The sequence below is a fragment of the Mobula hypostoma genome, chromosome 16, assembly GCF_963921235.1.
Source record: "Mobula hypostoma chromosome 16, sMobHyp1.1, whole genome shotgun sequence".
NCBI classification, from domain to species: Eukaryota; Metazoa; Chordata; class Chondrichthyes; order Myliobatiformes; family Myliobatidae; genus Mobula; species Mobula hypostoma.
In genome coordinates this window covers 53,379,574-53,401,896 of record NC_086112.1, presented here as the reverse complement: position 1 = coordinate 53,401,896, position 22,323 = coordinate 53,379,574, and the positions used below count along the sequence as shown (strand labels likewise).

Below are 22,323 nucleotides of genomic sequence, written 5' to 3'. Positions count from 1 at the left end.
AGCTTCCTTGAGCAGCTATTCCTCCATTTATGCAAATGAATCACTCTCTCCACTTGTAGATTCCTCTGTGCCAAAGAGCATCCTCCAACCAAGGACACAATCAAGAAATTCATACTCTGAAACATGACTAAGGAATCCCACTGGTTACTTTTAAGTTGTCTCACCAACTGATTGAGGTGACTACCTTTTGGATTCTTCCTTCTTGCTCTGAGGATACAACTAACAAGTCTTATCGGCTTTTAACTATAATTTTTGTTTAATCTATACTCTATTAACATTTTACATGTATTGATTAGAGGTTAACTGTGCATCTGACAATACTTAATATATTTATTAACTAAATCACTGGCCACTTTCATGGAATGAAATTGGTTAAGTAATCTTTGAATATACTTACCCATACAGTTCTTCATCATCATAAATCCACTCTCAAAGCCTTCAAAACACTCACACTCAAAACTTCCAGGAGTATTGACACAAGTTCCATTTCCACAGAGGTCAGGAGAGATGCGACATTCATCAATGTCTTATTAAAGAGGGGAAAAACATATTCAGGATTAAAATCATGTTTGTTAACACCTACATACAAGATGTCGTGAAATTTGTAATTTTGTGGCAGCTGTACAGTGAATTAAAAAGGAGTAAGGAAAATGATCAAAGATTTGTTTTCACGCCATGCAATCTCTGGATATTTCTGGTTAAATATAGCTGCTCTAGGACTGAGGGAAAAGTAAATTACAACAAGAGTTATGAAAACAAGGTATGAAGACAGCTGAAATTATCACAGGTCAGTGAAATCATATGAATTAGGAGTGAGAGAGTAAGGATGCAGCTTATTCTAGTTGGAAAGTTCCAGTAAGAGGCACTTTAGAAGACACTGCTAAGTGTGTTTCTAAACGTTGCTGCTGTAACGGAAGTATTTCCCACTAGGGATCAATAAAGTATTTATTATTATAAAAGTAACTTTTCTTTATATAAGGGAATTCTTTTGTCAAATCTAAAAATCAGACAAAAATGACTTAAAATTCCAGGTTTTAATTGTGTATTAACTAAAATTAGACCATGTTAATTAAATTTAATTATTTATGGTTTTAGTACAAAATTATTTTCAAATCTTATCCCTTCAATATTAATTAAATGGCCCTCAATTACAACTCAGCAGATAAGGGATAATAGTTTGAACTATATACTTATTATTTAGAATTTCACTCTCATGAGATTGTTCTTATATCAATGCTTCATTCTGCTTGCTGAGTATTCTACCTTATCATTTTTACTACTCTCAGCTTTTTTGAATAAAGTGGGATGTGACATAAGCTATCTCAATTGGCGATATTTTCTAATCTTCTGCATTTGTGCTGCTGGGTTTGTTCCCAGTATTTGTCCTGTTCGCAATGCTTAAGCAGATGATCTTGAATGTGCCACTGGTCCCACTTGTGCAATTTATCCTGCTGAACAGCTGGTCAAATTTTTATAGACATCCCTTATTCATATTTCCCCCCCCCCCCCCCCCCGTCAATACTGCTGGCACTATGGTTGCTACAGGTACTAATGCTGTTTGTGTCATGGTTATGCTTTCAGTTGTGTTTATTTTGCTTATCCCTTGTACCGTTTATCAGTTGATACTGGTCACTTGGCTCATGTTATCTTACCTGTGCAGTTCCTTTCCTCCATATCCAGAGCAAATCCATTGTCACATTTACACCTGAAGCTGCCAATAGTGTTTCTGCATTTTCCATTAATGCAGAGGTTGTGGAACACTTTACATTCATTGACATCTGGAAGAACAATAGAGTATGAAGCACCAGGTTATAGTTACAGTATAAGATTCTGGATAATAACTAGGCTCATGCTGCTTCATTCTACAGTGATATTTTTTGTGTTTTGAATGACATATCTATCACATCAAATTGTACTATTTAGCATAACGAAATTGTATATTAGATCAGACAACTGAACTTCATAAAAAGTACTTTTTATTTTATATTTTTTTCATTTTCATTTATCTTTTATTCAAATTTTAAAACTAATTATGTTTTCTTGTATAAACATGACCTTAGTTGGGAGAAGCAGTGACTTTTATCATACCTTTATAAAATGGTCTTCCTGTTAAAATATCACCTCTGTTGGCAAAACCTGGACCTCTTGGACAAAGAAGCTCGTATCCTTTAGTGCCTGGTTTGGGGCATTCATCACACTCTAAACCCCAGGCCGATCCAATTGAACAACAGCAGGCGTCCATTCGGAATTTTCCAGCAACTGGCTCAGTACATTCATCTTCATCCCACTTCAGGTAACATTGTTCGAGGCGGATATCTACAAATGAGCACATTTCAATAAGAGTATCCTATCATGGAAGGTCTATAATATCGTAGGTACCCACCTATACCTGAACTAAAGTCCTGACAACATTTTACAGGATTTTGCCGTACAGCAAGTTTGTTTTTAGCGTTTGTTTTAAAGTCAAAAGCCAACTAGGTGCAGTGTCCAAGTAATGAAAATTGACTTCAAAGGAGCTGAATTTTGAAAGTCAAGTATAAAATACAAACACTAATATATGTATGCAATTAATGAGAATGACTAGAATAGGACTTCTATTTCCAAATACTTAAAGTACTCAGTCTCAGAACGTGCTCCTACCTTTCGAGTCATGTTTAGATTGCACAAAGTAACTAAAAATGACTATTTCTAATTAATTTTTCTTTTTGAAGTGCAACATAAAATCAGAGGTAAATATTGTGCACTGAATATATATACCTGAACAGGGAAAAATAATTCTACCGTAATATAAATGCCAATTTTTACCATGGCCAAAACTAAATTTGCTCTACTTACTTTCACAGTTGGGAAGCTAGTGAGTATCAAGTTGAAATGTACTTGATAAATACCTTTCGTTCTACAAAGCACAGCGGTACTTGCACTCTGGTGAAAATTTGGGAACATTAAAATGGTGCACACAGGTTCATTTTACCGCCTAGTTTTAAGTACATGAACAATGTCTGTTTATTTTTAACTCTTGGCAAATGAACTGCATACAGGAGAAATTAGCATAGGTGCTTACTAATGTACAACCAGACAATAATTTCTTCATACACTATCTCAATACTCTACACACTTTGCATTCCCTGTCTCCTTTGCAAAGGCAAACCTCTTCAACTTATCAGGACAAAGCCTTATTCCCTCTAGACCTAAACAATTTTCCTGCCTCATCTGCTAATGAATTCTATGCATTCTTATCATAAGTTAATTATTTCTTAGTAATAGCATGGAGTGATATTCTGAACTAAAGCAGCAAGTCTGAGTAGCAACCAGATGCTGAGAGCAGACAGCAAGACAATTTAGAAAGCTACCAAGAATAAACCTAGCGTCTCTAACATCATTGAAATTTTGGAGAATTGAAATGGTACACTCAGGTTTGTCTTGTAGCCAGAGAGCCCACAACAAAGATCTATTAAACTGTAACTTCAGAGCATAAACATAACTAAATTAATTTCTCACTGTATCTGCATTCTATTATTTGTATGTTGGAAAACTAAAAAAAAGTCCAGGTTTTCACAAGAATTTTGAGATGTTATGAACCTACGATGGTGGCTTCTGAAATCAAAGCAAATTAAAATTGTTTATATTATTGTAGAAAAGGATCTTATTTACTGCATCTTACTCTGTATTACAAATACAACACCATCAATGGACTCTTCCTGGCTGGTTTGATGCTCTTTTAAATGCTGCATTTATGAAAACAGGATTAGCTTTTCCTCTTTTGATGACATTGACGAGGTCATAATGATGCATGTGGACCAATTTCATGTAATCTTTCCTACACAATGACTACGCTGCGGAGTTGCTGCTGCCACCAGAGATTCTCACTTAAACTATAATACAGACAACCCCCATGATACAGTTGTTTTGTGTTTCTAGAAAAATGTCTGTATTGAAGTCTTTTGTAATGTGAAACCAGATCATCTGTGGCTGCATTGAAATCCATGAGTTGGGAAAAAAAGGTTTTTTATGTATGTATGTATTAATTAATTAATTATCATACAGGTTCGAAGAGACCAAATGTAATGCTGTATCTCAAGCTTTTGGGCAATGATTTGAGAATTCTGTAAGAGCAAATTTCCATTACCCAAATGGCCATAACACAGGTTTCACCAATGGAAACAATTTTAATTTGAACACTGATGGAGTGAAAATACAGACAACTGATGGTCCAACTGAGCAGCAAACCAGCCCAGATTGACTTACTCTTAAAGCTTTGTGGTAAAATTTGGATACAATATGCAACATTTCATTCCTGGAATTAAGTCTGCTGTACATTCCTATCAACTAAAGCAGTAACCTATCTCTAACATCATATAAAAACAAATAACCCAATACATCTATGTATTTTACATAAATTAAAAGCTTTAAGTTAAAGTGGAAACCAAATCATTACACTGCTAGAACAATATACACTCTAATTTTTGCACATAAAGTAACATATTAAAAATTAATGCTAACCAAATCTTTATTATATTTAAAGGAAAGCATGACAATTTATTTCTTACCCACACAAATTCGGCCTGTGCCATCTATGGTCAGTCCTTGAGGACATTCACATTGGAAGGACCCTTGAGTATTCACACACCTCCCATTTGGGCAGATACCAGGAAAGACTGTACATTCGTTCACATCTGTCCAAAGTAACAAAAAGAATGAGAGCCTTAACTCTTGTTTCTATTGGCTTATTCTATAATATGTTAAAATGTAGTCAACGATCAATGTAAATGCTTAAGCATATCCTGGTAAGGAAAAAAAACTAGTTAAGTTGAAACTTGTTGACAATCCTGTGCACTAATTGCATCATATTGTTACTACTTTATTCCTAAGATTTTGTTCAAGGCCTTCAGTGGAACTAATTTTCAGAAATGGAGCTCAGAGTGGATATGGCACAAAATTTTGCATAGTATCGGAGATCAAAAACGATCCTTTCCCTCTTAGGAATGTTTAAAAAAGGACTTGTTCTTTCAAAAGCTCAGTAGGTAGAACATTCCCTGTGGTATGATCACAATCTGATAGACCAAGAAAGTGGCAGTTTTGATTCCTGTTCAAAGCTGAGTTGGGTCTAAGCCAGATTAGCTTTGATTTCAGTTTGACCTGAGATTCTGCTTCTACTGAGCATGACCAAAGCCCGATTTCATGTTGGTGACACATTCATTTATACATTTTAAAATTTAAATATATTAGGTCTATGGCTATTCTCAACATTGATCACCAGTTTGCTCATTATTTGCTTGCTTTGGAGGCACTATGCCAGCAAGCTGTAGTTTTGTAATCAGCCTTCTTCTCTTTACACATATCACACAAATAAAGCAGAAAGAATGTGATACTAAGGATATTTTTTTTAAAGGTATCTGCCACGTGGTAAATTTAAAATGTATCTACATACTGAACAATAAAGCTCAGATTTTCTTACTCAGAACACTCACATGATTCCACTAGAACTCAGTGATAATCTAGCACAGCAGTTCATTGTGATGCTGGCTGGTGTATTTGTCGGGGTTTGGGAAAATAGGGAGGTGTGTGGTTTGGATCAAGTTTATCTGTTTTAGTTACATTCCTCTACTTCTTCAAGAAATTATATATAACCACTTCAGCATATGTCTGCTGCATTGGTTATTTTTTCCAAGTTTGCGTCAAAATGGTGGAAAATCTATTAAGAAACCTGAAACCTGGTGGTCCTCAAAGCAAATAGGCTGAAACATTTGGCAGTGTAGTCCATTCCTGGTTTTCTCCCAGGGCTAATTGAAATACGATGATGGCAACAATTATTTTATTAATTCCATTTTGTCTGAGAATTTTAACTCTGCAATGTATTTAGTTTGCATTTCAGTGACTGCAATATAATATATGATATTTCAGAGCAGTACTGAGGAAATTCAACACTTTCACAGCCATCTTGCATTTGTGATGTTAAAATGCAACTTCCCTCTCAAATGCACAAGAAGTATCCCATGGAAGCTTTAGAGGAAGAGCTGGTGAAATTTTCTCTTACTATATCCCTATTACTATATCATGACATTGTGAGGTTTTCACAATGTCATGAAAATATAACTATCTCATTTACAGCTTCTGCTATCCATTCCAGAACGTTTTCTAGATGTGAACCTTAAGAGATGATTTTTATTGTGTCGAATCACATAAGCAGACTGCTAAAGTTAGGCGAATGACCATGCAAAATTACTCCCACAAGCTTCAATTTTAAATTGCTCTTTGGAGAGCAGGGCACCACGAGCTGCCGAAATTTGGCGGTTTATTCTCCAAATGCAAGAGAGGACCCACATGGTCCATTATCTGCTCATTTACTTTATTCTGTCTGAGACACTTGGAACATACAATCCAAGTAGCAACTATATTTCAAACATGCCTCATTGGCAAGGAAGCATTTATGATATGTTAAACCATGAAATTATTGCATTAATGAAAAATTCTTCTTTCTGTATTCAAAATTTCATCTTGTTGTATTAAGTATTTTTGTATCAAAAATTTTAAAGGTTTGACATTTTCTTACCTTCACAGGCCACACCCTTAACTCTTGCATACCCTCTTGGACAGGCAGTATCTATAAATAAAGATACAAATTTAAGTACAAAAATCTAAATTTTACTCTGTTTCCTCTCTCTTCAGCCTTAACCTGCAATTTAAGGATCCCAAGCAAAAGAAAATCTGCAAACGCTGAAAATCCAGAGCAATGCACACAAAAAGCTGGAGGAACTCAGCAGGTCAGGCAGCATCTATGGAAATGAGATCCCAAAGAAGGGTCTTAGCCTGAAATGTCGACTGTACTCTTTTCCTTAGCCTGCTGAGTTCCTTCAGCATTTTGTGTGTGTTGCTTTAAGGATCCCAGCCTAATTTGGAACATTCCTTTGCAAGTGTAAGTTCCGATCTGATCAATGGTAACTGGTGGGAAGAAAGGGATAATTACAGTAACACCCTCAAGTTATTGTAGGAAAAGCCGAAACAAGCACTTCTTTTTCATACTTCCAATGGGGCCAGAAAGAGTAGTATAATCCCTGTTAAACAAATTCCTACTCTGATCTATAAATGGTAACAGCGAGATTCTTGACAGGATTCAGGAAGTCTTTTGTGTCTTGGAAATAAAGAGCCCAACTGTGTTAAGGTGCATGCAGTTTGGCATCACCATAATGAAAAAGGAAGCTATGGCACAAGAGAAAACAAATTACATGTCTATGTGGTAAGAATAAGGGACTGCTAATATGTAGGTGATCCCACAAGGAGCCTGCATGGACTTGAAATGAAATTCCCTCTTTCTATGTTAAAGCAAACTAGTAAGTCTATGTTACTAAATTTACACTGCACTTTGATTAGTCACACCTTAAAGTACTTTGTAAAGTTCTGATTTTATTTCACAAAATGATTATAAACAGATTGGGAAAAGTGCAAAAGAGTGATACCACAACTCAAAGGCATTGCATTTGAAAGCTTTTGAAAATTTGATTGGCTTGGGACTTTCTTGGGAGGTAAGAGGGATCACAGCAGTTATTATGAAGACATTAAAATTATTAAGGGACATTAATTGGGATAAAAAGGAGTTTATATTCAAATGGAATCTAAAACAATCCATCTTTATAGTAATTAAGACACCTAGCAAGAAGATTCAGAAGAAATCTCTGTACTCAACCACTGGTGAGGATATGGAGGCAAATATGGCCAAAAGTAAGTTACTCCCTTCTGTGTTCTAATAGTTCTTGGATCAAAAAAGGAACAGAAGAAAGAGCAATGTGGTAGCATTGTGGTTAGCATAATATTATTACAGTGCCAGCAACCCAGGTTCAATTCTGCTGCTGTCTCTAAGCAGTTTGCATGTTCTCCCTTGTGACTGCTAGGGTTGCTTCCAGGTGCTTTGGTTTCCTCCCATTTTCTACAGATGTACAGATTAATACGTTAACTGATCAGAAGGATGTACTTGGGTGGCACAGGCTCCTTGGGTCAGAAGGGCCTGTACTGTGCTGTATCTCTATAGAAAGTAAGAAAGAACACTCAAGAACCAATTCAGCCTTATTAATATCCTGTACAATATCAATAAGTAAAATTCATTAGTGGTTAGTAGAGGAATGGTTAAGGTATTTATCACTAATAGATAAGTATATTAGAACATATCAGTTCAGTTATTTTTCTCAAAGCACTCAAACAACTGGGAAAAAAAATCTAAAGTTTTCTTAAAAAAAGGAACTACGCAGGTCAATTTAGCTGTTCATATTCTGTCATAGGTAAGTTTACATCATTGTAAACTTAAGTCTAAGTACCTAGTGTAGTAGCAAAAAAAAAAGCTTTGTTTCAAATTGTTATTCTTCATTAAAAAGTCTTGAGCAGTTCAAGTACCACATTTTCAATACAGTCAATGTTGTTGGCCTGATCCACTGTTTTCTGTACCTTGTTCACAGCGCTCACAAGGACTGCCCCACGCAGCTCCCAAAGTTGCACAACATTCTGACTTCAGTGTGGCTCCATTTATGTTTACTTCGCAGCGACTGTTTTGAATGTTCAACCAACATGTTCCTTTCACACTGTCTGTTGTAAATCGTGAGAGAATTTAAAGAATTACACAAAATCATAAGTCCTTTCTAGTTACAAATATCTCAGAATATCCCGCACTTGACCTAAGTATGAGTGGGTCCTTAACATATCCTCATATTAAATGCTGGGAAAGATATTTGTTGATCTTCTGACAACATAATTTGTTTACAATGTTTCTGAGCTGGCCTAATCTTAATCTGGAAGAATATTTTTCTTAATAAAGACTGATGTTTGTATTAGAATCACAAAGCTTTCCCAGCTGTTTATCATTACAGTCTTGAAGTAACCAGAAAGAACTGCACAAGACATTCAAAAATACTTTTTGGGTGAAATGAAGTTCTAGTTATCACCAATCCTCAACAGCACCTCAGCAATCAGCTCAGCAGTGCCACAAATTCAGTTCACAATTTCCTATTTTGACTCTAATTATTCCATGAATGTTTTACTTTCTCTTCTTACTTGAAAGAAATATTCAGTGGTTTCCTATTCTCTCCCTTGCCTTAGTGACTACAACTGCAGTATCATGCCCAGTTGTGATCACCAGCATTAGGGAGCATGTAGAAGACCTGGAGGAAAAGTTCAGCTGCAGGGTTATATTGGAGAAACCAAAGTCATAAGAGATGATAAGACTGTGCAGAAGGAATTAGGGGACAGCGAGAAATTGCACTTGCAGATGAATTGTGGACCAAGAAACAATGAGATCTAATGAGCGCAAGAAATTCTGCAGATGCTGGAAATCTTGAGCAACAAATACAACATGTTGGAGGAACGCAGCGAATCAGGCAGCATCTATGGAGGGGAATAATCAGTCAATATTTCAGGCTGAGACTCTTCATCAGGACTAAAAAGGAAGGAGGCAGAAGTCAGAATAAAAAGGTGGCGTAGGGAAAGGAGAACAAGCTGGCAGGTGATAGACGAGAGGTAAGGTGGCTGGGTGTAGGAAGAGGAAATGAAGGAAGAATCTGGAAGGGAATAGGTGGAAGAGATAAAGGGCTGAGGAAGAAGGAATATAATAGGAAAGGAAAATGGACCATAGAAGATGGGGAACCAGAGGGAGATGATGTGCAGGTGAGGAGAAAAGACGGGGTGATAGGACAACCAGAGTGAGGAATGTGAAAAAGGAAGGGGAGGGAGGGGAAGAAATTACCAGAAGTTTGTGAAATAGATGTCATGCCATAAGGTTGGAGGCTACTCAAACAGAGGAATATAAAGTGCTGCTCCTCCAACCTGATTTTGATCCCATCATGGTAGTAGAGGAGACCATGGATGGACATTCAGAATGGGAATGGGAAGTCGAATTGAAATGGTCAGCCAGTGCAAAATCCTGCCTTTTGCGGCAGACAGAGCAAAGGTGGCCCCCAAACTGCGTTGGTCTCACCGATTTACAGGGAGTCTTACTGGGCGCACCAGAAATAATTGACGACCCTGAAAGACTCCTGTATCTTGCACTGGAAAGTTCTACCACTTACCTAAGATTCATAAACCTAGCTGTCCTGGTAGGCCCAATATGTCCATCTGCTCCATCCCCACTGAACTCATGCCCACATACCTTGGCTCCCTTACCTCCTCCCTACGCCCCTGATACTTCACATGCTTCAATAATTTTCAGTTCCCTAGCCAAGACTGCTTTATCTTCACTGTGGATATTCAGTCCCTATACACTTCTAAACTCCCCTGCACCCACCCCCCCACCCCCCGGCCCCAATCCGGATGATTTGATAGCTCTCTGCTTCTTTCTTAATAATGGACCCAACCCAGTTTGGGGAGGTAATTATTTTTTTACTCAGAAATATGGTCTGAAACTTTGCTTCTAAGAGTAGTAGCAGAAAATCCAATCAGGCTTTCAAAAAGGAATTGGATAGCTTGAAAGGAAATAATATGGTAGGTCGCGGAGAACATGTAGGAGAGTAGGCTTGACTAGATTGCTTTAATAAAGAACTGGCATGTACTCAATAGAATGAATAACGTCCTTTGATAGTACATTGACTTTATACAAAGTCCAAGTTCAGTCCAAAAACTACATTTTTTTCTACTGAGAAAGACAAAGAAGTCTAGATGCCTATGCAATAAAAATAGAATCTGATGGAAATACTCAGCAGGTTAGGCAGCATTCCACGGGGAGAGAAACAGAGCTCGTGTTTCAGTTCAATGACCCTTCATCAGATTTCTACAAGCCTTGTCGCTTGCTTTATCTGCTTTTATTAATTTAGATTACCTTATTTCCAATCTATGGTGTTTCTGTCTCAGGAAATAGCACTGGAAATTTTTATAATTTAATTTTAGTGGATTTGGTACACTGCATCATTGTGCTGAGAATTTCTATACTATAATTACAACATTACATGCCGCCTCTCAAAGATCCATTGTGATCTGGCAGTACAATTTCAGTCAACTTCCAGTGCAGTCCAGACATTAAACAAAATGATACTTCACTGTAACTTTCAGCTCGGAAGTAAAAAAAAATACGATAGCCAGCCCCTTTAATGAGTTTCAGGGTTAAACATAAGTCAAGTTTGAGCCCTCATGTATATTGCATCAATTATTCTAAACGGTATTCCGATGTGCACAGCTGAGAACATTTTACAGAAAATAAGAATATATAAGGTGTTACAAAGATGGCTATATATCCCCATCAGCCAGTTGCTCAATAGCGAGGCAGCTAGACTTGCTGCATTGTCACCTGGATTTGTTGCGCACCGTTATTGTGCAGAGGTGGTGTGCAGTCCAACAAACCGTTTCAGATATTTTTGCTGAACACTGGTAATGTAGAGTAGCACGAGTCCAGTTCATCGTCGCGACCAACAGCAGAGGAGCTGCGTTGCCTTGATTGTTGCACAGACCAGGCCTTCATGCCATGTTGTAGCCACCCAGGAGGGGAGACACCAGAGGCGGTGTGGGAGAGAGCAGAGGCCTTTGTGGGCGCTCTCGAATCTGTACTGGTCTGGGGCATGGCCTCCAGTGTTCCAGAGACTAGCTGGAGCAGGGCTACATCCCATGCACCATCAACCTACAGGCCATGCTACTCAGGAACTCGGGCTGTATTTTTTTTGTGTGACTGTATGCTTTCCTGATAATGTAACTATATCTGGTATATGCTGTGTGCTGTTGGTACTGTGTTTTGCGACTTGGGCCCTGAGGAATGCTGTTTCATTTGGCTGTATTCATGTGTATGGTTGAATGACAGTTAAACTTGAATTTGATACTTCAACTTGAATTACATTAACTACTGCATTGCAAAATTAATGGTTTAAATTAAAGTTGACATCTTAAAATAAGGGAACAAACATTTTTTTCAAAATAGGTTATTAAAATTAAGTTAATAATTACAATTTACTAAGGATTTAAATTTGTCACTAGTAGCCATAAAAAAATACTAGTCTGAAGATGGTGTAATATTTAAATGTGTTGGTGCCAGACAAGCATAATTACCTCCATCATGAGGCATTCCAATTAATTCATTTGTGAGGAAAAGTAAATTGAGATGTTATAAAAAAAGACTTCAATGTAATATATTTTATCAGGTCTGGAATTATGTATTTTGCTTTTTTAAACAAAAAGTGAAATTGTCTGACTTACCAATGCAAACAGTTCTGCTTGAATCCAGTTTGCTACCAGTGGAGCATTCACAGGAGAATGATCCTGCTGTATTCCTACATTCTCCATTAACACAAGGACTGTTCTCACATTCATTCACATCTGGAGAAACAGAATAGCCATTCTTAAAAACGGTTATCGATCGACAGCTTCAAGCAGTCAGCACACAACAAAAATCATAACAGTGCTCTTTAAAAACAGCAATTCAAAATCACATTTAAAAATACTCAAGGGAAATTTATTGTTAAGTAAAGCACAACTCTATCTCAACTGTTACTATTCAACTGGCCCTATCCTTTAAGTGAAAATAAACAGTCAATACTTTTAACCAGCAGGAGCTTCTCTCCTTTGTCTTTGGAATAAGATGTGAATTCTTAAATCACCGTGCTGTCTTAGGAATCTTCTTTGCATTTTGTGTCTTAGATAAAAATAGAATTAATTCATAATGTTTGTCATCTGTTCAAAGAAGTTACCTATCTTTGTAAAATGACGAGTCCAATCTCAAGCTTAACTTCATCTCTTTAATTTCAGAAGGGAATGGATATTTTTAACAATGTTTAAACATATATTTACATTCTTCTGTGATAATTTATAGTTAGCAGCTAATGTTTCTTCTTAGTAATATAGTAAACCACTGCAACAAGGCTATCTATAAGGACTTTGTCTATTTGCCCTTAACCATCCATACATTGGGGATACAAGGCCAAGAGGAGAAGTGAATGCTTCAACCTCAGCACAAGTAAATGAGTCTGAATGTTGAGCTTCTCATGTTCACCACATATAGCTTTGAGCGTGCCATCAGTTCTGACAGAAGCGGCTGCTGGAGAAAGGGTGAAATGATAGCGCATAATGAAGAAAATTTTCACCTTGAAAAAGAACAGAAAACTCAAGACTGTCTCGTAGTTTTGAGATCAAATGGATCAAAGGCAATTGAACTAAAAAGCATAGCCCAAGAGTGTTTTTCCATTTAGTTATTGAAACTGCTGTTTCAGCATGTTCTGGAACATTTATCAAAGGCCAACAGAGCTACGCAAACAGCAAATGGGCTTTAGCTCCTGTTGGAATACCCCAAAATAAACATAAACATAGTTTCCCATTTAAGTTTACTGAATCTCAGAACCACAGCAAGGCTTAGATTTGTAAGCTTTCTTAGGCAGGCATCATCTTATGACCATATACGATATCTGTTTCAAATCAGGAACTAACTTCGTGGCTTTAGTGTTTGTCTAAGGGTTCTCGTTAGGAGTGTGGTTTATATTAGAGAAGAAAAGGAAAGTACCTTTTGGTTTACCACTTACAAAATGTTCGATAACCTGGAAACAAGACATTAAAAGAAACCTGTTTTACATCAGTTCTGTTCTGCCATTTGGGAGAATTTTTACTGTCCAGACTAAAATGTTGCAAACCACAGTATCCTGATTCAGCTACAGTGAGCCAATCACATGGGAAACAAGGTTTTGAGGAGTTTGAGAAAATTTTTAAGAAAACAAACAGCATCTGTCAAATATAATGGATATTCTATTCAGTATTTTGACTACGTCTGCTCTGTTCCTTCCTCTTCTCTAGAATTTGACTCACATTTGAGTTAATATGACCACTAGTTTCCAAAACTTTGCCATGCATCTCATGCTGACCCCTGTGGGTACAAGCAGCGGAAGTGAGAAAAACCAGCTGGATACTAGGATCCATCTTGCATAGAGCAAGAAAGAAAATATTTGCTGGTGTATGTGATGGACGATGGTGTTAAACAAGGTTGTCTCCTGATTAGGTCCTTTTGTCTACAGCCTTTCACTTCTCATCACTCTAATTGGTGTAGTTTAGATTAGCTCAGAGTCCTGGCAGGTAATTTATTAAAATGGGAGATTGTGAGGGTTTCAGTTTTCTTTTTTAAATTTATTTTTTACAGAATACCAAGAGCAATTTCTTGGGGGGAAAAGCATTCAATGGAAATCAGAAAGCAATATACTGACTAAACACACGTCCATCTAGTGACTCTGAGGAAGTTAGACTGGCTAAAAGTTGTTAATTCATGAAATACCAGTGAGAGGGTATGAAACCATCATGCTTTGTAAGGAAATAGCTCAAAACCAGGTGTTACAGTTGGACATTGAGCAGCTGATGAGTGGGTCCTCATAGAACTGTTTTACTGCAGTTAATAGTTTAAGGCAGACAATGTAACGCTTAATTATTGGCTTCTCTTTGAGAATGTCAGACAATGAATAACCAACAATTTAACAATGACAATAGGAAAAATAACATGTCATCTCAAGTACTGTACTTGAAAACAAACTGATAAAATACATCAGACAATTGTCAAAGAACTAATGCAATGCTGATTATGATCCCAATGAAAATATTAATCCTGTCTGATACTCTTCACTAGTTATAATTAAGAGCATTTATGAATAATGGCTCTCCTCCCCAATGTTCTCTTTTGTGATTTGTTTAACCAGTGAAGCAGACACAATCAACAAGAGACTGGCATAGGAAAGTGAACATACATTAGGAAGAAACAGGGTGAGAAAGAAAAGAAAGTATGGCATTTTTCTTTCTGCTTTAATGTTTGAAGTAACATCAATTGCTGCCTAGAACAGGGGTGACCCCCTGGGTTAAAGGTGGGGGTCCATGGCATAAAAAAAGTTGGGACCTGCTGGCGTAGAACAAGCTTGCTTGGAAAAACATGAAACTAAATATATTAACTTTGTTTTCAATATTCCATTTGGCATTATGAAATACATGCATTTTGCTTCATTACAAAAACATCTTTCAGGATGTGATTTGTGCAGACATTTCATGTAAAACAGATGCCTGATATTTTGTAAAGCTAAATGATGACAAATGGGATGGAGTGCATTCACTAATATTCTCACCTTCGCATGTTTCAGAATCTGGTTTGAAGAGGTAACCTTTTGGACAACTGCAGGTGTAGCTGCCAGGTGTGTTCCGGCAAAGACCATTATCACACAGGAGCCTGTTATCAGCACACTCATCAATGTCTAGAAGGTAAGAGCAGTAAAAATCACAGACAGAAGAAAGTACTCATATAATCAAAGTATTTCATATGAAAATTATCAATCACAGCTAAAAAATGGTTATTTCCTCTCCTTTCAGCTTGGTAAATAATTATCACTGGTGACATAATTTCTGACCCAAATTAGTAGTTTATGTATTATTTCCAAATGGGATTACATTCAGAAACATAAAATTGCTTGTTGCTCATTATGAACTGTAAACAAAAGAAAGTCAATAGAAGGCTTAGTCCTTTTCACAATAAAAGCTCAGATACTAAAGCCAATTGTTACACTAATTCTACTGAGCTTTGTACTGTCATGGCTGCCACGTTAAATTTACAAAATAAATCAGATAATTAGTTTATGAAATCCAGTCTTATAAAGGCATTCGTACATGATATAAAATGACTCACAGACCATTACCTTTATCAGAGGTTCAACAAATTCTGGCAGTTTCAGAACATACAGAATTAATTTTATAATGGATGCAAAAATAACACTACTAATACACAGCAACACACATAAAAGTTGCTGGTGAACGCAGTAGGCCAGGCAGCATCTCTAGGAAGAGGTACAATCAATGTTTCGGGCCGAGACCCTTCGTCAGGACTAACTGAAAGAACAGCCAGTAAGAGATTTGAAAGTGGGAGGGGGAGGGGGAGATCCAAAATGATAGGAGAAGACGGGGGGGGGGGGATGGAGCCAAGAGTTGGACAGTTTATTGGCAAAAGGGGTGAGAGGATCATGGAACAGGAGGCCTAGGGAGAAAGAAAAGCGGGGGGGAAGCCCAGAGGATGGGCAAGGGGTATAGTGAGAGGGACAGAGGGAGAAAAAGGAGAGGGAGAAAAAGAATATGTGTATATATTCTTTTACATAGCTGGGATAATCTTCAATCTGGAAATAAAAATAGTAAGACTAATAGATATAGGAACAGAATTAGGCTATTTGGCCAATTTAGTCTGCTCTGCTATTCAATCATGGCCAATTTTTTTAACCTCATTTTCCCACCTTCGCCCGATAAGCCTTAAACTCGTTATCAATTGAGAAACTTTAGATTTCTGCCTTCAACACACCCAGTGAATTGGCCTCTAGTGCCCTCTCTGGCAACAAATTCCACAGATTGTTCACCCTCTGGCTGAAGAAATTTCTCCTCATCTCAGTTTTAAAGAGACATCCCTTTATTCTGAAGCTGTTCCTTGGATCCTAGACTTTCCTACCAATGGAAACATCCTTTTCACTTCTGGTAGATTTCAATGAGAATCCCTTCCACCCATCCTTCTGAACTCCACTGAGTACAGCCTTTCATTCCTAGGATCATTCTTGTGAGCTTCCTCTGCATACTCTCCAGAACCAACACCTCTTTCCTTAGATAAAGAACCCAAAATTGCTCACAATGTTAACAGAGTCAATAAAAGTCAACAAAGGCTTGTTGTTAAATTTCCAAAAGGGCCTTGTTAATGAACCATAAATCCCTGGACATCCATTTTAGAGAGTGTGAGCCCATTGTCAGTCTCAACAGCCACTGAAATGGATTATTCTACTTCATTGGAATATTCAAATGACTTCTTAATTGAATAATCAGAAAGGAGAACGGCAGCTTCCATAGATATGGCATCTTTAGAAAGCAAAATGCTCCAAGCTTTTCCTACAGGATTGCAATCAATAACTTTGTGAAAATGGAACTGTGATTGAGCAGTTAAATAACTTGTAGCATGAGCTTCAAGAAAACAGAACAGGCAGGAAAATAATTAAAGTAGAATGATCACCAGAGGATAAGCATGTTAAGTTAAAGAATGATAAAATTGTCCGTGATTTTCAAAAGTAAATACCATACATTGCCATTTAATGAAGAATGGAGCTTCTATCTTTTTTTTACTATATCCCTGTCAACATAAAATTGTAGCTCTTTATCATTCATAGACAAAGGCTATGTATTTTTGCTGAAAGGATACCAGAATATAGAATATATTCCACAAAAGCCAGTAAATCGATTGGAGTTTCTTAAAGTAAAGCGTAGTCACTAGTTATAACCAGTAACCGAGACATGGATATGCCTGTGAAAGGGTTAAGCACACAGGAAACTTGCAAGGATCTGATTAAAAAGTTAACAAAATACCCTGCACACTTGTAATCATGTAGTAGACATTACTGCATGCTGGCTACTTTCACAATGGCAGTTACCTCTCTGTGCAAAGCTTTAAACAAATACATAAAGAAAGGCAAAGTTTGAGAAACATTTAAAAAAAACAATATTTCTGACAAATGTGAGTGGAAATGATATTTTTTGCCAAAAGCACAAATGATCTTTGGCTCCCTATAGTCCATGGTAAACAGATGTAGAATTCCTTTGAGTTGAACATGTATAGGAGAAGAAAAGACTTTCAGTAATGCTTCTCTTACCTCATTGCTCAGAAATGTGCTATCAAAAATAACTCCAATTATATTAATCAAAATGATCTTTCTTCTGAAAAACAAAATCTAGAGTTTTCTGAAATTAAATCCATATAGAACATTTCGTAACATTTTACTTCCTTTTATCTTTTGAATTTGTTGTCACCAGATCTTGACGTGTTCTGAGGCAGCAGCTCACAGGCACCTCTGGGACTACAAATGATGGACTGCCAGCATTCAACCATGGTACAACAGCTTGCTGGTAACTTAGCTTAAGACCATGTACCAATCTATGACCTGCTCAGGTAGTCGATTCATTTTAGGGCTAGGATAAATTTTTTTCAGTGTGTTTTCAAATTTCTAGTACACACTAAAAGGATTTCAACTTTTTCACACTATTTCAACTCTAGGCATTGCAGGCGGTCAGCATTCAGGGGCAACGTAGTTATTGAGAGTGTAGTGGGGAAACAAGCTCAGAATAAAGACTGAAGTGCAGTCACAGATATGCGGTGTTTTTAACTTCAAAATATAGTTGCCTGGTCAAATTTACTGTATGTTTGCAGGCTTAGTTCTGGTTCATTTTCACCTCCACTTGTTTAAAAAATATTAACGGGGCGAAGGAAAGAACATCTGATGAAAGATTTTCTGTAGATGTCATTTACTAGATTTGGTTCTCAAATATTCCTTTGACTGGCTAGTGTTAAGAGAAGCAGAAAGAATAAGGAAAAAATAAACCTTTGATTACAAGCATCTACTATCATACTTACCCACACAATTCTTTCCACTTAAGTCCGATTCATATCCAATGTTACATATACAACGATAGCTAGCTCGAAGATTTTCACATATTCCATTGGGGCAGATATCAGGGTCCAGAGCACATTCATTAATGTCTGTCCATTAAAAAATAACACACAATTAAATACTCGTTACTGAGATCACAGTTTTTTTTTATGAATTGTGTTTAGTGAATGGTAATTTTTCTGTACTTTCTCAGATGGGTGTGGAATAACAACCCAAATAACATATTGGTAAACACGAACCACGGAGATAGTTTACAAGCTCTAGTAAGCTATGCATTTCGAGAATCAAAGGTCCAAGAACTTTAATTTTTTGTTCATTAATTATCCATTAATAATCATATAAATTGTTCCACATAGAAATGTCTACAACAATAACTGTACCACTCTGAAAGTAAAAACAACAATCTGCAGCTGCTGTAAATCTGAAATTAAAATAAAAGACACTAGAAATGTTCCACAGTTCAGACATCTGTGGAAGGAGAAAAAGAGTCAATATATCAGCTCAAAACCCCTGACCTGTTGAGTGCTTCCAGCATTTTTGGTCTTTTAATGTCTAAGGCAGGTAACATGCAATGCAGGTAAACATGAAATATTCAACTTCACCTATCAGTTCAATTAACCAATGGTCTTATTGACCAATCAATTCTTTACGATTTTATGTAAAGATGTGAATGGACTGGAGAGGGGGCCAATGATATATAGGAGGCAGTTGTCAGGTCCAGAAAATTGTAGGAATAGAAAAAGGATTGTTTTATGTCCAAAGTGCTTGCTGTCATATTAAATAAAGCAGAGATGCTGACAGTAGGAAAACTTCATGGAAGTACTTAGAGCAAGCACAATCTATTCAAATTAGCTCGTTTGATATCTGTGTCTTGGCAGCAAGCTATGCTTTTGATGGGAAAATGAATATGAATGGCAGGTTGAAGTAGTTGCACTGGCCGTGCTGCACGTTCCCTTAATGCTTATAATTTGGCCTTAATGTACTCGTGGCATTTGACAACCAGTACCACTGAGTTCCCACTGAATTACCGCAAAAAAAAATCTTTCTAAAACTCAGTTCTAAAGTTAGCTTTGAATTCATTAAAGCTCTTAAAAAGAAAAGGTAAGTAGTTGATAAATATTTTAGGAACCAAAACTTTCATAACCTTTCACATTGGTAAGCATATTGTATGAATTTAAATTATATTCCAAAATATATGGGTTTATAGTCATTAACTGCAGCTGCTTTGAAGCTGTCAGTATGCAACACAATTATCTCAAAGCTTCTGCATCAATATTTTCACTCAGTGTGGCCCAGTAGCTCAGCATGTTACTGTATAAGCACAATGCTGAAATGGTAAGCTGAACAAATTGTTGGCCATCACAGGAGCCACAAGGTTGGAAGTAGTAAAGAGAAACAGAATTTCCACACTGCCTACAGCCACTGAATTTAATTACTGCACCTGCATTTGGTTTGAGTTTAAATTAGCTAACTCTGCACAACCTGAAGATAGAGTCTCGAGTCTGGATGTTAGTACCAGACCACATGTTTGTATATCCAGCATCTGTGAGGATCAAATTACTGGGAAGCATGGTAATAACATGGAATTGTTAAGATTTACAAATCTATGACAGGAAATATTATTAGTCTCTCTTAACTGCAGTAAGGTTAAGCACACCATAAGCCTCTTTGTAAAAGAATGCATCTGCACAAAGTATGATTGAACAGGATATATGGTGATGCAGTAAACAGACATTGCTCCCAAAAGTTGACAGACGACAAAGGCCTCTCTCACCTTATCCCCTCACATCTCTAACTGCAAAATCTGATTTTAATAGTTATATTCCTGTGATAATTCAAAACAATTGTAATTGAAGCTATTTAAAAAATGTTAACTAATAAAATTGCTTATAAATTCTAAACCAGTGAAATAAAATGGATGCTATCGATTATTCGGGGCAGCTGCTTATTTGGGATAACACTTAAAGAACAAAAACTAATCAAGAAAATAGCCAGGATTCCCTTAATTTATTTGGGACACTATGCCATTTAAATGGGATGGAGACTGCTGCCAAAGACTTTCTAACTAGTGTCCAATATATGTACGTGCATGGCCGTTAGACACCACATCGTGCTTAAAGTGAACCATTTTTAAATAGTTTTAGCTTTGTGTGTTTGTGTTTGAAAAGCAGTGATTTTTGTCACTTTATAGTTGGTGAAAAATAAGCAGTAAGACAATTCACTGCAGTGTCAAGCATTTGGGCTCTGATATTCCAGAAACAGCCGTGAGTGAAAATGAAACAATTTCACGACTTCAATAAGTTAGGAACTATGAAGAATTTGAAGGAATCAACAATCATCTTGAACGTTACAATGAAAATAAAGATTTGGAAGATACAATCGTCAAAAGCATTGTATGAAGGCACACCATTATCTGTACTAGATGTCAGCGCTGATTTTATTCATTTACAGTCAATCAAAAGTGAATAGCAACATACATTGGATGAATTTCTTCAATAATAAATATTAAGAACCAACAGAGTTTTCTAGTACTGTACTAGTATTGGTAGAGTTCTAATTTGTTTTGTATTTCATTTATATATATAAGTTGTTACTCAGTTAAATGGAATTTTTTTATAGCTTTTAAACTATTTCCATGAAGCATCAGCTAATTGGGGCTGCCACTTAATTGGGTCAAAATATCCTGGTCCCAATATGTCCCAATTAATCAGAATCCACCGCAATTGAAAAGTAACTTGCTTTTACCTCCTAATACCCTCTAAAATTAGTCTGAGATCCTATGACAGGTTTGATCTGGTGAATGCAAGGATCCACATTAGGTCCACAACACAGCAAACATGGATTTGGCCTTTCAAATCAACCCATGCACTGAAGTTGTGGAGTTGCAGCTGCTTATATGGCTAAATACTGATGATTCCATCTGGAAACCTCAGCATTAGCACAGGGACATGGATTACATTGAAAGTGAACTACAAGGAAATATTAGGGAAAGGGATTATTTCTTACATTGACTAAAAACTAAGCAATATTTCTTTGTGTTGATCAAGAAATCACAAGGTTATCAAATTCAGGAGCAATAAATAAATTTATGCTTTCCAACGACTGAAAATAAGGTACTGACAAATTTCTTCAATGAATCAAGGCTTCCCAATTCAGCAAAGCCCAGACATCCCACCCTGCAAGAACTGATTTCAGGGAGGTAGCACCATCAATTTGCGGGAGACTTCTGGGAGAGGTGGGATGTCTGCAATAGAGTAGCTCCTTAGCAGCCAGCCAGCTAATTTAAATAACGTTAACTATGCTAATGAACAAATGACACCTGTTAAACTCACCTCAACATGTCTTTTACTGTCTTAACCCACTATGGGCAATAGAAAAGTCATTGCTGCAAACAGTGCAGAGAGCAACACTGTCATTATTTTTGACCCCTATTAGGCAGGGGTACACTTTAGTGTAGTCTGGGGTGACGCGCATTTTATATTTTCTTTTTTTTTGGAACACTCTGCCATGACGCGCTGTCGCTCTCTCTTTCTCTCTCTCGCGCTCTCACTTGCTTTCTCGCTCGCGTGCTCTCGTTTGCTTTCTCTCTCGCACTCTCGCTTGCTTGCTCTCGCACTCTCTCTCTCGCTCTCAAAAAAATTGATTTCCGTGACGTATATAATTTGCGGGCATCAGCGAGCCACTATCCATATGCGGGAGACTCCCGGAACTTCCGGGAGAGGTGGGATGTCTGAAAGCCATTAAAATTTTAACCAAGCAGCCAATTACTTTGAAAGCAGGAACAACAACTACAAAGATGGAGAAAAAGAGCACAGACCGATTCTGCTTTAAAATATGAATGTTTACCTCTTCCATCTGCTGTGATACCAATTCCACTGCTACACAAGGCCTGGAATTCAGCTGTAAAAAACAGAATAAGTAATCCTGAACTTGAACAGCCGAGACA

The 22,323-nt window shown here is 37.1% G+C and overlaps 1 protein-coding gene across 2 annotated transcripts in view; it reads right to left on the bottom strand.

Annotated features, from left to right (window-relative positions):
- LOC134357404 (fibrillin-2) overlaps positions 1-22,323 on the bottom strand; it is a 347,942-nt gene that overhangs the window by 114,946 nt on the left and 210,673 nt on the right. For both annotated transcript variants that reach the window (XM_063068953.1, XM_063068954.1), the window contains 10 exons: positions 22,224-22,277; positions 18,341-18,466; positions 15,042-15,167; positions 12,154-12,273; positions 8,434-8,571; positions 6,551-6,601; positions 4,548-4,673; positions 2,089-2,316; positions 1,653-1,778; positions 398-526 (listed from right to left, as the gene is read on the bottom strand). In XM_063068953.1, coding sequence (XP_062925023.1) covers positions 398-526; positions 1,653-1,778; positions 2,089-2,316; positions 4,548-4,673; positions 6,551-6,601; positions 8,434-8,571; positions 12,154-12,273; positions 15,042-15,167; positions 18,341-18,466; positions 22,224-22,277 — 1,224 coding nt within the window. The remainder of the gene's footprint in view (positions 1-397; positions 527-1,652; positions 1,779-2,088; positions 2,317-4,547; positions 4,674-6,550; positions 6,602-8,433; positions 8,572-12,153; positions 12,274-15,041; positions 15,168-18,340; positions 18,467-22,223; positions 22,278-22,323) is intronic.